General features: G+C 35.3%; 1 protein-coding gene across 1 annotated transcript; it reads left to right on the top strand.

Annotated features, from left to right (window-relative positions):
- Positions 1-1091: 1091 nt before the first annotated feature.
- LOC133863629 (wound-induced protein 1) lies at positions 1092-2100 on the top strand. The gene has a single exon (XM_062299664.1). It carries the CDS (start codon positions 1392-1394, stop codon positions 1761-1763), a length of 372 nt encoding a protein of 123 aa, XP_062155648.1. The 5' UTR covers positions 1092-1391; the 3' UTR covers positions 1764-2100.
- The last annotated feature ends 13309 nt before the right edge of the window (positions 2101-15409 follow it).

The raw sequence follows: 15409 nt of genomic DNA, 5'->3' as shown, positions 1-15409 counted from the left end.
ACTGATCAAATTCAAGGGATGTCAATTGCCAAGGAACCGGTTCCTTTCTTGTTGCTTTTAACCGGAGAGGATTTTAGTAGCTTTACCATTGACAATTTGACATGCTACAAAAAGTTAACCCAAGTAGATCTCATTGCTGAACCTCTTGCTTTTCACTTTTTTTTTTTTTTTTTTCTTTTTAAATAAGATAAATTATTTTATGACCTAAATTAATTTTTACAGTATTTAAAAGTGTATATATGACCTAAATACATTATCAGGTTATTTAAAAATTTAAAATAATATAGTACCATAAATACTATAAAATTTAATCTAAACTATAAAATACTTCTTCCTCATTTTAATTTACTTTTGAAATTAAGAGGTTCCTATTCTTTTCTGGTGGGTTTAAGCCTTTAAGGCAAGGTATCTACTTTATGATCTCATTAATTAAATGTTTAAATTCTTGCCGTGTTAGTATTATGTGTGGAAAGTTGTTGCCGTGGAATATGGTCTTTTCCCTTCTATTTATAGCTAAATTTTTATTTTGTTGTGTTTAACAATTACGTCATTTAAAATTAAATGGCATAATGCATATATAGTATTATATTGTTGTTGGATTATTGGAAATATGGAATGAATAACGGAATCTTATTTTATTTTATAGTAAAAAATAATAATAATAATAATTTTTTAAAGAAGTTTTTGGCCAGGTCATCGTTCATCACCAAGCGGATAGCGTGAGGTTTTTAACTCATTTTTAACCGTTTAAGCGTAAGATTGTAACTTAATAACGTAATTAATTGGGGTCAAAAAGAGTGGCTTGACTAATTCAAACGCAACTACTACTCCTCTTCACGATACGAGTACAAGAACCAAAGCTACATTCCTTCCTATCCACAAAGATCTCTTCCCGTCCGAGTAACCAGTAAAACTCCACCACGTCATCAAGTAGTCAAAACAGGTAACATTTATTCACTAAAATACCCCTAGACAACTACTCCAATTGGCTCCTTGAACATAGCAAACATGAAAATGGGTGCAGAAGATCTAATACACCTCCCGCAACACCTCCTACCTTCCCTATATAACACCTCTTGGCTTCCCCTATTTCTCTTATCAGCATTTCCTCCTTCTGCCCTTCGCCCTCTCAAAAGCTCTTCTATTTCCTCTGTTTCCCTTTCGTTCTCCATAAAAAAAACAAAGACCCACCACCTAGGCACCCACCTAGGCTTCGGCTAGAGCTGGCTAACTCTCAGGAAGATCCGGAAGAAAGTGATTTTTCTAGTAATCAAAGGGTGGTTCTCGCCCTCTATGACGCCCTGAGCACCCGCGACGTGGCCACCGTGCACCAGATCGTCGCCGCCGACCTCGAGTGGTGGTTCCATGGTCCGCCATCTCATCAGTTCTTGATGCGCCTTCTCACCGGCACTGCCACAGCCTCTGCCTCGTCCTTTAGCTTCATCCCCCAGTCCATAACCTCCTTCGGGCCCACCGTCCTCGTCGAGGGCTGCGATCGCGCCTGCTCCATTTCCTGGGTCCACGCCTGGACGGTCTCTGATGGGGTAATTACTCAGCTCAGGGAGTACTTCAACACGTCCCTCACCGTCACCCGCCTCGGCAACTCCAACCCATCTTCACCCTCGTCGTCGGATTACGAGTCCACCTCGTCAGCATCGTCATCGAAGGCTGAGATCACGCCACTCCATTGCCCATCCCTTTGGGAGAGCAGCGTCTCCAGTTGGGTCGGAAAGTCTCTTCCGGGTCTGGTCCTGGCAATATAATCGATCCGCTACAGCCGTTAGTACTATTATCAAGTGCTACGATAAATAAAAGGGTGTAATGGGCTGAGCTGGAGTCCCAGAATTTACATCAAGTCAGATAGATGTGATTTAGCACATCATAAGGTCGTGTTTGGTTTTGGGTTTGTTTCTTTGTTTGGCATCTCTGTGTTTTGCGTGGTCTTGTCTTTGGTGTCTCCGTGTGTGTGCTGGAGTCGGGTCGGGTTGGTGCAACCATGACGGTGGAATATTCCTATTGGTCATCGTATCCCGTTGTAATCGTAGTCCCGTGTTTGGATTGTGCAATAAAATTAAAGATAATAGCCTGTGATTGTCATAAGATTTTTCTGACGCTTGATTTACCTTTTTAATATTTCTGAGGCAAGGTGGACTCGTGATTGTCGAAAGGGTTTTAATGCCAAGGCAGGTTTTATGGCATGACTGGTAAGTGGTAACGTTCAAGACTGCATTTCTCTACCATTCGGACAAATAAGCTCAATAATGAGAATTATCTTACATTTATATTGATAACAAAATGACTATGTTCTGACCACAAATATATTAACAAATAATTCAAAACACAAAAATAATTTTTATAATATACCACATCAAAAGTCAGAACACTTTTTTCTAACCAAAAATAAAAAATGCCCATCAAAACACGTTTTCTTCCGTGGTGACTAATTAGTTCAACTATTTCTAAGTTTCAGACTTCCTTTGGAGTACATGGCTAATTATTGCTGTTCAACAGAAACATATTATTGCTCTTCAAAAGTCTGAATATATATATATATATATATATATATATATAGGAGTAATAAATTTTTAAATTTCTAATTATTCACATCCATAATGTGAACAATTGTGTAGTCTGTTTTGATCGGATGTTTCCAGAAAATGTTTTATTCAATTTCTCTTCTCTTTACAAGTGCCCATGAAGAAGAAGTGATTTGAAATAATTGATGGAGATCACGAGGGAAGGGTCTTGGCTACAATGTGTCATTGACTCCTTCCAAACCATACATTATGGAATTGGTAGTGGCTGAGCCTTTTGGCAGCTTTATTTTGCGGTTGTCTTTAATGGAAATTTGGAATTGCAGAAGCTTGTGATGCTCTTCAAGTTGCATTTGGATCCGATTTGAACCGGAGGGAATCCAGTGTTGTTGAAAGGGTAATATTGTCCATGAAAATGTGAAAAATACAATATTACCTCTAAAATAAAACTAACCGGATCCCTGTGCAGGTATTAAACACGAAAGGAAGAAATTAGACCATGCACGGTCAATTGATTGCAAATTGTTAGAATAAATAAGGAGTTTAAAAATCAAAGTTACGGTTGAAACCTATTACAGTTAAAGACTTAGATCTAATTATTGTTGAAGATTATCACCTAATCACAGTTAAAAATTGTGACCTAACTATAATTGAAATCTATCACTCAGGCAAAGTGAAGACTATCACAATTAAAGACTATGACTTAATTACAATTAAATATTATCACTTGTGACTTAATTATAGTTGAAGATTATTACTTAGTCAAAGTCAAATTTGTGACTTAGTAATAGTTGAAGTCTATCGCATACTATCACATAGTCAGAATTAAAGACTATCACCTAATTGGTTAGTTGTAGATGAAGTCGAAGTCTATTTGTATTGAAATAAGTTAGTTGCACAATAATGCTGATGTATCAAACATTTTTATTTTTTATTTTTTTTTAAAAAAAAATATTAGACACAACAATATTATTTTATAATTATTATATAAAATAACATATCTCATTTGGATTATCTAATTGTCTTGCATGTAAACGGAAACTGGGTATACTGTAAATATTAGTCAAAGAAATAAAAGCTAATCAACCGCGAAAGTCTTAACAACTCAGATCACATCATGTTAATTATTTTTCTCACAAATTGATTAGCGATACAACCAAGGAACGAAAGTCACCTAACCAAAGGCATCCAACATTTGGATTTTGGAAGGATCTCAGCTGAGCATCATTCCTGCTGCTCTATAGATTCCTTGAACTGTAGTTATAGCCTTTTAATTGGGAAAAAGCACAAAGCCGAGACCCGCGAAGAAAAGGAAAAGATTCTCCAACGAACAATTTGGCATATAGGTGATGCCAAAGTTTTTTTTTTTTATATATATATATATATAGTGAGCTCGAATATGGCATATCCATTTTGTTTAAATTGGTCATTTGTGATAAGAAGGCAGGGGATTCGGCCAACAAAAGGTGATGCATAACTTATCTGCAAACATGTCCGAAAACTGTTAAATTCTTGTTATTTTAAAAGTTTAAACTAATCAAAATAAATTATTTAATTAGTATTTTAATATTTTCCTTTAATGAATCAATATTAACACGCGAGATATTTAATTGAATAATAATACTATATAACATACCACTAACCTACTAGCTGACATATTGCCAATTTACCATTTTATTTTTTTTATTATTATTTTTTGCTTTTAATAATAGTTAATTTAAGAGTGAGTAAGATAATAGTAAAATATATAGCAGTACTCTTAATTGAAATAAAAAGTGAATAACAAATACAGAGTTTTAAAGGTGAGAAAAAATAACTAATTTAATTATATATTAATATTCTAACAAAAGCTAAAGCTGGATCTTGAGACGGTAATGTTGATAATCCGAAGCACTTATTCAACAAAACAAAATATGCTTAAAACTTTCTTTATTGTGGTTAAATCAGCCCTGTTAAGTCAAATATCAAATACGACACGCGCATAAATTGATCGGTGATTACATTAAGATTTTATAATCTCCATTATTGTTAGAGTGGGAAGCTTTCAAATTGGCCGGAGCAAGAATTTGAGGGGAATTTGTTGTTTTCCATCTGAATTCATGCCAAGCTATCAACCTTGTCGTTGTCGTGTCATTTTCTACAATTATTCCACCTTTTATATCTTTTTCTTTACGAAAAATGGGAGAAGTATATATTAGAGAAGTGGTCAATATATTCATAAGTTGTATATACAATTTTTTATTTTATTTTTTAAAAATAAAATATTCTACTAGTCTTTATACATATCTGAATAGTTGCTGTGCTTATCTTAAAACGTGTCAAATATGATTACAGGCGCTTGGTAACATATTGAGCAAGACAAATTTAAGGAAAAAGATAATGGTGACAATAATGACTCGATATATCCCCCTCATCCGTCTCAAAGTCTTAAGTGATCGCCTCTGTTCTTAAGACAAAGATAACCCACAATTAAAGCACGAAGACAAACCCTATATAAATATGATTACAGGCGCTTGGTAACATATTGAGCAAGACAAATTTAGGGAAAAAGATAATGGCGACAATAATGACTCGATACATCCCCCTCACCCGTCTCAAAGTCTTAAGTGATCGCCTCTATTCTTAAGACAAAGATAACCCACAATTAAAGCACGAAGACAAACCCTATATAAATATGATTGGTCAAAATGATGAGAAATCAAAGTTCTTTATTAATTCCTTTTTGGGACGTGATATACCGAGTGCCCACCCGACCATCTTTAAAGAGAGAACACAAACTCAGGCAATTAAGGTTGTGGATCTAGTAGGACTCAAACCATAAATCCTAATGCGTTAAGAAAGTTAAGTTAATTCCATTCGCTTTACTTGTAGCATCTTGATTAACGAGAGTCTTTATAATTAATAAGCAAGTTGATAATGTCTTTTTTAGCACAAGTAAGCTTAGAATTTATTCCTTGACTTTAGTGAGGGATCCTATGTTGTGTCATAACTCATAAGATTCTTGAATCGTCACTGTACATTTGGTCTGATAGCCTTTCAATTCTCCATATCACTTGAAACGAAGAAGATGCCGATCGGATCAAAATCCCCGTGGACAGCAGTTTTGACTCACAAGGCTCTAAGAACATGCCACGTAAATCCCTTCTTAAAATTTTAATTTTTAACCAAAATTTAACCACTTTTGTTCTTTTTTTATTACCTTTCTCCCCCACTCTTTTGCAAGTTTTTCTTTTTGATTTTCTTATGTGGATGTCTGGCGAGAAGGAGTAAGGGCAAGAAAATGGGGGTAGAGATCGAGAGAAATGAAGAAGAAGAAGAACATGCAGAAGTGTGAGGGAGAAAGGGAATAAAAAGCCAGAAAGTGGCTTAAAAAAAAATAGAAAAAGAAAAAAAGTGGTTAAATTTTGGTTTAAAAATAAAAATTTAACAAGGAGTTTAAGTGGCACGTTCTTCAGCCCTGATTTTCTTAGATGGAGGTCCGGCGAGAAGGAGTAAGGGCAAGAAAGTGGGGGTACTAGAGAGAGATGAAGAAAAAGAAGATGCGGGAGAGTGGGGGAGAAAGGGAATAAAAAAGAAAAAGAAAAAGAAAAAAAAAAAGTGGTTAAATTTTGGTTAAAAATTAAAATTTTAAGAAGGGATTTACGTGGCATGTTCTTAGCCTTGTGTGTCAAAATTGCTGTGCAAGGCAATTTTCTAACGTCCCCCACGGTCCCAGGTCTACTTGTTGCAGGTGTAAATCTTTGTTGCATTGAGTACACAAAATGTTTTCAAACTTGGTAATGGAGTAGTCGGCTCATTATTGCTTTTGGAACAGGAATTAAACAGTTATTCCATCCTGTCTTTAATAAATATCGACAAGATTGTAGGTAAAAGTAGATGGAAACTAATGCCCTATAGAAAATGAGAGACACGTAAGCTTTTGCAAAACTTGTTTATGGCATGAAATGGGAAAGAAACTGTAACAATTTGCTTAACCCGTTGGTAAAAAATTTAACAGAAAATGTCTGATAAATTTCTGAATTGAAGCATCATTTCCATTGGATCTTTTATTTTTTAAAAATCAATATTTAGTGCTTAATTTTTTTGCGAATTTGAAAGAGAAAGAGATCCTTCCGTCATTTTCTCATCCGTTTTTCTAACTTTCGTTAGGGTGAGTCATCGTTTGTCCACGTAAGCATCCACAACTCAGGTTAAAAACGATATCATTTTAAATGTTGCATTTAAAAATATTATTATTTTATTATTCTATTATAAAATTAAAAAATTTAAAAACTGCTTAGTTTCTTCAATCCACCCATTGTTGCCGGGATTTGACCGGAAAATTGATTTGAACTCAGCATCACAGAGACTAACGACCCATGACCCATCTGAAAACAAGTATCAATGGCCATGAAGATCGAACACGGTAATACTACAGTGCCTGGGGAGAAAGCAGCCATTGATGTGGAAATTGGAGAAAACGGGTGAGAGTGCTGGTGTGGAAACAGAGGCTGATATGGGGGGAACAAGAGGGTGTAGTGTGGAACCAATAAAAATGGGTAACTCGTGGAGAAAAAGAAACAGCAAAACAAGGATTAGAAGAAGCTTCATTGTTTGTTTTGTTTTTTCTGTGTCCTATAATAAGATGAAGAACACATGAAGATAGAGAAATAAATGTAAAGGCCTGGTCTTGTGGCTTGTAAAGGGACAACAACAGCCTATGAAGCAATGTTCGTCAAGAATCTCACCTCAGAAATATTGCCTTGGAGGCTGTTATTACCCACATCAAGATTTAAAAATTAAAAATTAAAAAAAAAAAAAAGCAATGTTCATCTTTTGGCAGTCTCTTTCTTTCTTTTTTTTTTTTTTTCTTTTTTTTTGGTGTGTTGCTGTTGTTTTCGAACAATATTAATAAGATTATGGTCCAAAAGGATAAAAATATGCTCTTCAAGACGTATATTCTTAAACAAGATTTTATTTGAAAAGAAAGGAATGTTGCCATGTTGGCCACACGAAGATCGATATGCGGAACCTAAGCCTCATCCCTCTAGCAAATATCATTCCAGCTTCCCTAAAGATTCCTTGAAAAAAAAACACAAAACACAACCGAGAGAGAAAAGGAAAAAGTGGAAAAGAAGAGCATCCAAGGAGCATAAAAGCATTTGGGTTCCTATATTACGGAACAAATTAAATGGATTGGAATAATTTTAAAAAAATAATAAAAAAAATAAAAAAGCTCAGAATCATCAGGAAATCAACCAACATAAAGTGATGCATACATGTGTGAAAAGTAGACGTGGTTTGAGGTGCTGGAACAGCAACTTTTTGTTTCTAATGACTTTCACTTTTACTCTTTTTTTTTTTTTTTTTTGTTCGATTACTGTGGAATTCACAAAGTTTTGTTCAAAAAGGTTGGAAATAGACTTCAACATTTTTATTTTCTTCCATTGAATTAAAAAAGAAAAAGAGAGTAGAAAGTCTACATCTAATACGACATGCACAGAAAATTGATTAATGACTACTCTTAAGATTTGTCGTTTCGATTACTTTTATGGTGGAAAGGTTTGAGGGGAGTTTGTTCGTTTTATATCCGAATTCAACTTGACACGTCATTTTCTATGAATTTTCTACCATTCTTAATTAATTTTAATATATATATATACAGTTAAGCAAAATGGGGAGACTGATAGACGTGTCAATTCACAGCTCACAAGTTTTTACTTTTTTGTATTGGGATTACGTAAATAAAACCTTTTTTTTTAAGAGCAAAAAATAAGTAAATTTTTTTACCAGACCGGTACAACTTTTTACACTAAAAGCATATTTTAAGCTTTTAAACACATTCTCAAACACGTTCTAGTCATTATTTTTAATAAATAATAATGATAATTAAAAAAAAAAAAAACAGAATACAAAATGAGGAGAGGAGACACCACAACAAATATCAAGTACAATTACAAACATAATAGTGCAAGAGTACCAAAAAATAAAAAAAATAAAAAAAATAAAAAAAATCTAGGTATAGGCCAAATAAATGAACAAGTCCAAAAGCTTCTTGGCACACAAACCGATAAAGGGGCATAGAAAATGACGGTTTGAAATAACACAAAAGATTAGTGATTTGAAAAATTTGAGAGAATTTAAACAGGTGATTGTAAAAGATCACTTATAATTATAAACTCACCTGACTAAATAAAAATTGAGTTGCCTAATTATTTATCGGGTCAAATGAATTATTTAAGTGATTTTTTACAATTATATATTTAAATTTGAGAATAAATAATTTAAAAAATTCTGATTCGGAGAAATAACTATTTGAAACGACAAGACGAGAACTTGAAAGGCACGATAGAAAAGATAACACAAATAATGACTAGATTAGAGCCTCTAAAGAATTACCATCGCAGTGTCTGACGATGGAGGTGCAGAGCAATGAACATCGCATGGTCTTGAAGTCGTCCTAGGCAAAAAGGGAGTGCATTGGCAATGGAGATTTAGATTGTAAAAAATTTTATAGAAAATTTCCTGTGCTTTTCATAAAAGATTTTTGTGATGCGCAACAAGGTCATTATTTTTTATTTTTTGAACGGGGACCAATCTTACATATCATAAAAGCCAGACGGCATCTACAGCTGCCCGAAGGCATCAACGCAGCCCCAATTACAACAGCCCGAAGGCAGCCCCAAAGATACAGCAGAAGCCCGAAGGCATAAGGTGGTGAGAAGAGATGAAGAATCCCTAATTACCAAGTTAGGAACAAGCCTAACTTAAAACAGTTACTAAAACAACAAGCTAAAAATGCAAGAACAAAACAAATGACCCTTTCTAAAACAATGAAGAACAACCCTCCTAAAGTGAAAGGGCGTGGTCTAGCTACCAAGCAACCTAAATGCCCAAGCAATTTTTAGCCCATTACAATAGTACACTGTGAAAGAGGCAAGAATATACAGTAGAAACACAGAACAAATCGAAGCCGGCAAGAGGAGGGACCACTCAAACAGCGGAGCGTTGAGCCACCCCAGCTGCAAACAGTCAACAAACCATCCCGAAAGCACAATCCAACCGACCAGAAAGGAGGCACGCGGCCCATACGCGGAAGCCCTTTCGGCGCGTGCAAGCCACGTTCCGAGCGTGGAGGTACAACACAGCCGAAGGAAGAGACGGCAGGATCAGAGGTTGACGGCGAACAGCACGGGGGGGGGGGGGGGGGGTCGTGTCGTAAGATCTCCAGCGAAACCATGTAGATCTAACTCAAATGAAAGCCAGAAAAAACACGAACGAAAGTCACTCCCGAAAACGACTGAAAACGAAATGAATCTGTTCAAAACAAAAGAAGAAACAACAACCACAACACAAATAAACCAACTCTATAGCCCCAACAGCTAGGAGAACAACAACACCACCGGAAACTAACCGGGGGAACAAAAAAACTTCTACTGGAACAAGCTAGGGGACAAAAAAAAAAAAAAAAAAAAAAAAAAAAAAAAAAAAAAAAAAAACCACCCTAGTTCACAAAGAAACTAGGGAGAGAAAACACCACCGGGAGGAGGGAGCCTCCCTCCCCCAGAGAAACCAACTTCACAGAAAAACTGTCTCTCTAAACGAAGAAAAAACGAGACAGTCTCTCTCCTCTGGCAACAAGGTCATTATTGATTAAATAGTCCACTAAAAAAAAATTTAAAAACTATTTTTTTTTTACTTTTTTTTTTAAAAACAAAAAAAAAAAAACAAAAAGAAAAAAAAAAAAAAGTGTTTGGAGGGTGGCTCATGGCCACCCCAGCCCTAGGGAACTGGATCCTCTCTAGTTGAGAGGAGCCAATTAGTTATACAAAAGGGTATTTTTGTAATTTTACATAGTTATACAGGGAGTATTTTTGTAATTTTACACTGTAAAATTACAAAAATACCCTCATGTATAACTAACTGGCTCCTCTTCAGTTGAGTGTTGCATGCCCTAGGGGGGTGGCTCCCATTTTCTTTTTTCTTTTTTTTTTTTTAATAATATTTTTTCATTTTTTAATTGAAAAATGACAAGTAGCAAGGGTATTATAAACATATTTCGATAAAATGTGCATTTTTAAAACTATTTTATGGTTTTGAAGGCTAGAGTCCAAGCATTGACTTCGTGAGGCTACTTGCAAAATGACTGACAGTTTTAAAAGTTAAGTTGTCACATTGGATCATGTAAAAGTCCATCTAAATCTATAATAGATAACAAACTCACAAAAACACCTCTTCATTGGATTATCTATCCTAAATCTAAAATAGAGTTTTGGTAGATTTGTGAATAGTGCAACTCTACATGTGGAGTTGCACTATTCACCGATCTATCCATTATTTTATTGTTTTCTACATACAAAAAGTGAAAAAGTAAAATGATAAAAAGTAGAAAAGAGATAAAAAGAATAAAAAAATAGTATAGAGTTAAGAATAGATATTCGGATGAAGTGTGCTTTTTAAAACCCATTAGCTAAACTAGATAAAATGAGTTTTGATTAGTTATTTTAGATTGAAATATACACAATCTAATGTGAGTGCTCTAATTTTTCTGAAAATAAAACTTATGCACTGCGACCAATTATTGAGAAAGGGTATGATTTGACAAAGGTAAGATATTTAGGGTTTATTTGGGTTTTAAGTTTCAAAAATTGTGATTTTAAAACGTATTTAAATATTTGATAAAATCGTAATTTGACATTTAAAATTACTTTTAAAAAAGCATTTCTTAATTTACTTGTGATTTACGTTTCAAATGAACTCTTAGTTTAATTCCTAAAGTAATTTCATTACACGTTGAATTGAATATCTTCAACAATTTGAAGAGAAGGATGCATTGTAGATTTTTTTAACCATTATTGTCCAACAAACTATTGAAGATCTCAATCTCTATAAGTTAAGGTCACGATGGGATGTTTCAAGAAATCTATCACTCAATCAATCAAATTCCTTTTCTTGTTTACATTTTACATCACGGTTCTGTTTTAGATAATCAAATCCCTATTTAAAATCAATGCGCACTTAAAATCAATTACGTCATGCACTTAAATAAATCTTTCTGTGCCTACTCGAGAGGGACACAGATTTTCCAATGGCATTGTCAACACTTTCTACCCATAATTTTTAGAGTAAAGTCCGTTTAATTTGGTTTTTATATATATTCAATTTATTAAATTGATATTTGTTGTTGAAAATAATTGCATTCGGACTGGCCATCAGGTCAGTACAAGCTCAAAAAAGAGAAATAACAGAACTTTCGAAAACGTTATATCCCAAGAGATAGACACTAGACAGCTAGTCTTGAGAATATGGGATATGAGGTATAATTAGATTAGGTCCCGGGAATGCTGACGTCTCGGGACCAAGATTCAACTTAGACAACCGAAGCCGAAGAAAGATTGTCCCTGAAACTCAGTTATCAAGTCAGTTAAGGCATGGGACAAGCATGTTCCAGGAACTCAGGTATCAACCACATTTCAAAAAATTCGGATTAGCATCCCACGAACTAAGATAGACGTTACGGTTTAGATCTCTTGAGATAGTGCCCAATCCCTGAAAATTCGAAATTTAGGCTAATCCCGAATTCGTTGCCAAGGATCGCTTGGAGGTTGATAAGGAAAGCCTAGCTGTAAGGGTGCAGATCATTCAACCTATAAATAGGCCCCAACCCCAGTTGTAAATTTAGATTGAATTTTTAAGAATTAAGCAGACTTTATCTATTAGAAGGTGATTCGAGCATCGGAGTGAGACCTCTGGAAGAGTCTCTTAAGTTTGTTGATTTTGCAGGATTCTTGAAAAAGTCTGAAGAACTTAAAAGGATGCACCGAATTCACATCATACTGAAAACTATACTAACATCTGTATTTAGAGCATAAAAAAGCTACATGCTCTTAAAGAAATGCCCGTGTAAATTAAAAATGCCGTAAAATCAGATCCCACCCTGAATACGCTGTGTTTGTTTTATTTTTGTAATGATGATAAGAAGACGAACATGAAGTAGTAGTACATTATTTATATATATATATATATATATGAGAGAGATATGCCCACACTGTGAAAAATGGACTTGGGTTTAAGAGGATGGAGGAATATTTTTATGCTAAGAACGACGTCTGAATAGAATCTACCACTTTTTTTGTTGAAAAGAAAGAAGACTTTTTGAAAAGGTGTTGACGATCGATTCAAAGGCTCATCCAAAAACAAATCTTTTTCGTCTCATTGCGTTGTAAAATCAGCAGCACCGGCCATGTCTTATCTAAAACGACGTCCATTAAATTGATTGACAATAATTTACTTTGGCAAATACAATCCAAGTTTGGTAAGAGTGGGAGAAAAGCTTCCGCGTTGTTGAAAAAATCTTGGGCTAATTTTTGTTTTTTTATGATTTCAGAGAGAAAATCTAGTTTTTTTTTTTTTTTTTTTTAAGGAAAAATAAATCTTTCATTGATCAAAAAAAGAGTACAGACCAAACCACCATATAGGTGTACACAAGATACCCCCAAACAGGGGAATACTCCACCTGAGTCAAAAGACTCAGACCAATACAGACATCACTACTACAAATAAAAACCTAGCAAAAAAGAATGATGCATTTACGGTGAGATAAACCTTTGCTTTAATTGGGAATCGATCACACATTTTGGACTGAAAGCAATGACTAGATTGATCAATACTGAGCAAACTGCCAAAAGAACACACCAACAACCAATCCGAGGGGTAAACAACTCCACCATTAGCTCAAAAGGCTAAGTGGAAACAACAACAAGACAAACAAAAAATGAAACAACTACAAATGCAAAAGCTGGACCATTTCTCTCACTTCCCATAACTATAAAACAGTTTGGTGCACATTTTGGGTCTCCAAGAAAATTGCCTCCAACGATTCCTGAGTTGTGTGCGATTTCATCACACGATTTCGTCTCTGATGTAATCAGTCAAACCAGCGGCTAATCACAAAATCCTGGTAGAAATCAGACACCTGGCGCCGCAAATCGAGAGAAATCATCCTCTGATTACACCCTATCAAGCGAAAGAAAAAACATCTCCAGCCTGAAACCACTTCAGATGTCGATGACACCCAAAGAGAGAAGAAGACTTATTCACAAAACAAAACCTACCACATCCTCCTCCCTTATCATGCTCAAAAAAGACCTTTGCTCACAAAGGAAAAAACTAGAGGAAAAACTAGAGCTTTTTCATCTTCCATTTATATCTATGTAGAAATTATTTTGAGAGAAAATCTTGTTAAATCACAACTTTAGCAGAATAAAAATGGTAATTTAATTATTTAATTAAATATTCTAACACTCTTCCTTACATATGAATTCAAACTCTTATTTACTAAGTGAGTTTAAAGACATAAAATTATTTAATTGAAATAGAATGTGAATTTAAGAGAAAATGTTTGAATTCAAAACATTTACTTTGATAACATGTTAAATCACCACGTGTTAAAAAAACTTAAGCCGGTAAAAACGATGAACTTAAATTATTTAAATGAATATTCCAACGCTACGAACTATCTCAAATAGTACTTAAAACGTTCATCAAGGGAGTCCATGTCTATGCCTTGAAGTAATTTCTTGTTGTGATTTTGTTGAGATATTGAAATTACAATGAAAGTTATTCCATCGAATGTCAGGTGAACTATCATGCTTTACTAACATAATACTGCTAATTAGCTCTTTTTTTTTCTTTCTTTTTTTTTTTTAACAAAAAAAGACACAAAAATTGATTGAAATGTCACATCAACAAAGTACGATAAAAATGAAATAAGAGTGTGGTGTATCATGTATTAGGAGTGGGCAGAACCCACCCCGACTCCCCCGCCCCTAGGGGTGGGCGGATTGTGGGTCTTGGTTGTAAAAAAAATCGGGGACCCGCCCCGCCCTACGTAAGAAAACCCTAGAAAAGAAACCCTACCCTTATACTTGCCTGGCATCGCATCACCCCCCCCCCCCCCCCCCCCCCCCCCCCCCCCCCCCCCTTTTTTCATTTCTTTCTTCCCTCTTGTATAATCTTTCTTCCTTAATTTCTTCAGTCTTATTTTCCTTCTGATCTTGTCACGTTGTTTGATTCTATTACTTTTTCACTCAACAACATGAAATATTACTGCAGTTCTACAGGCTTCTTCCCATCTCTTCTTTGGGAAGAGATGTCGACCATGGAGATTGGAGAGCTTAATAGGCCTTGCCGAGTTGCCGGTCCTGTGGGGACGTCATGAAGCTCCAAAGCAAGGTTGGCGAGGAAATCGGGAACGGCGGGAAGATCGTTGATGACGCTCTTTAAGGCTGGTATGTGATTTCACTAATTTCCAGTGATTTGTTTGAATAAATTGAATCTGATTTTCTTGTTTGGTTCTTGAGAAAGTCTAGCTTTCTAGATCCAGGTTTCCAACCACCACGCCCTGCGCAACCCGCACCCTCTGCCCCGCATCACTCCCGCACCGCACAAATTTTGACTTTTTTGTGCGGTGCGCGGGTGCGATTTTCGCAACCCGCAGGGGTGCGGGGCAGGGGCAAAAAGGGTGAAAATCCGCCCCACTCCGTGCACACCCCTACCGTGTATAGCATTGCTAAATGCTAATCCTCCCATTAAAGACAAATATCTTTGGATAAAAATTAGTTCCAAAAATAGCATGCATGTGATGGGTAGCTCAAATATGACATTGAGCATTCTAAGAAAGGGCTTAAAAACTGGGCCTCTGTCATCGTTGCTATTTAGCAAATCTTACAATAAGTCAAGCCCAGTCTGGCATGATACGCCCAGGCTCGCACCACAGAAAGCAGTGGATTTGGGTTTCCTGTTTTTTTTTTTTTAATTATTATTATTTATTTATTTTATTTTTAAATCTTGTTAATGAATGAATTTGAAAATAGAAAAGAAGGGGAAACACAAAG

Source organism: Alnus glutinosa, chromosome 3 (assembly GCF_958979055.1).
Source record: "Alnus glutinosa chromosome 3, dhAlnGlut1.1, whole genome shotgun sequence".
NCBI classification, from domain to species: Eukaryota; Viridiplantae; Streptophyta; class Magnoliopsida; order Fagales; family Betulaceae; genus Alnus; species Alnus glutinosa.
Note: the sequence above shows the minus strand (reverse complement) of the source record. Positions and strands in the feature narration are given on the sequence as shown.

Coding starts and splice junctions, on each gene's coding strand:
- LOC133863629 (XM_062299664.1), top strand. CDS start 1,392: ATGCGCCTTCTCACCGGCACTGCCACAGCCTCTGCCTCGTCCTTTAGC.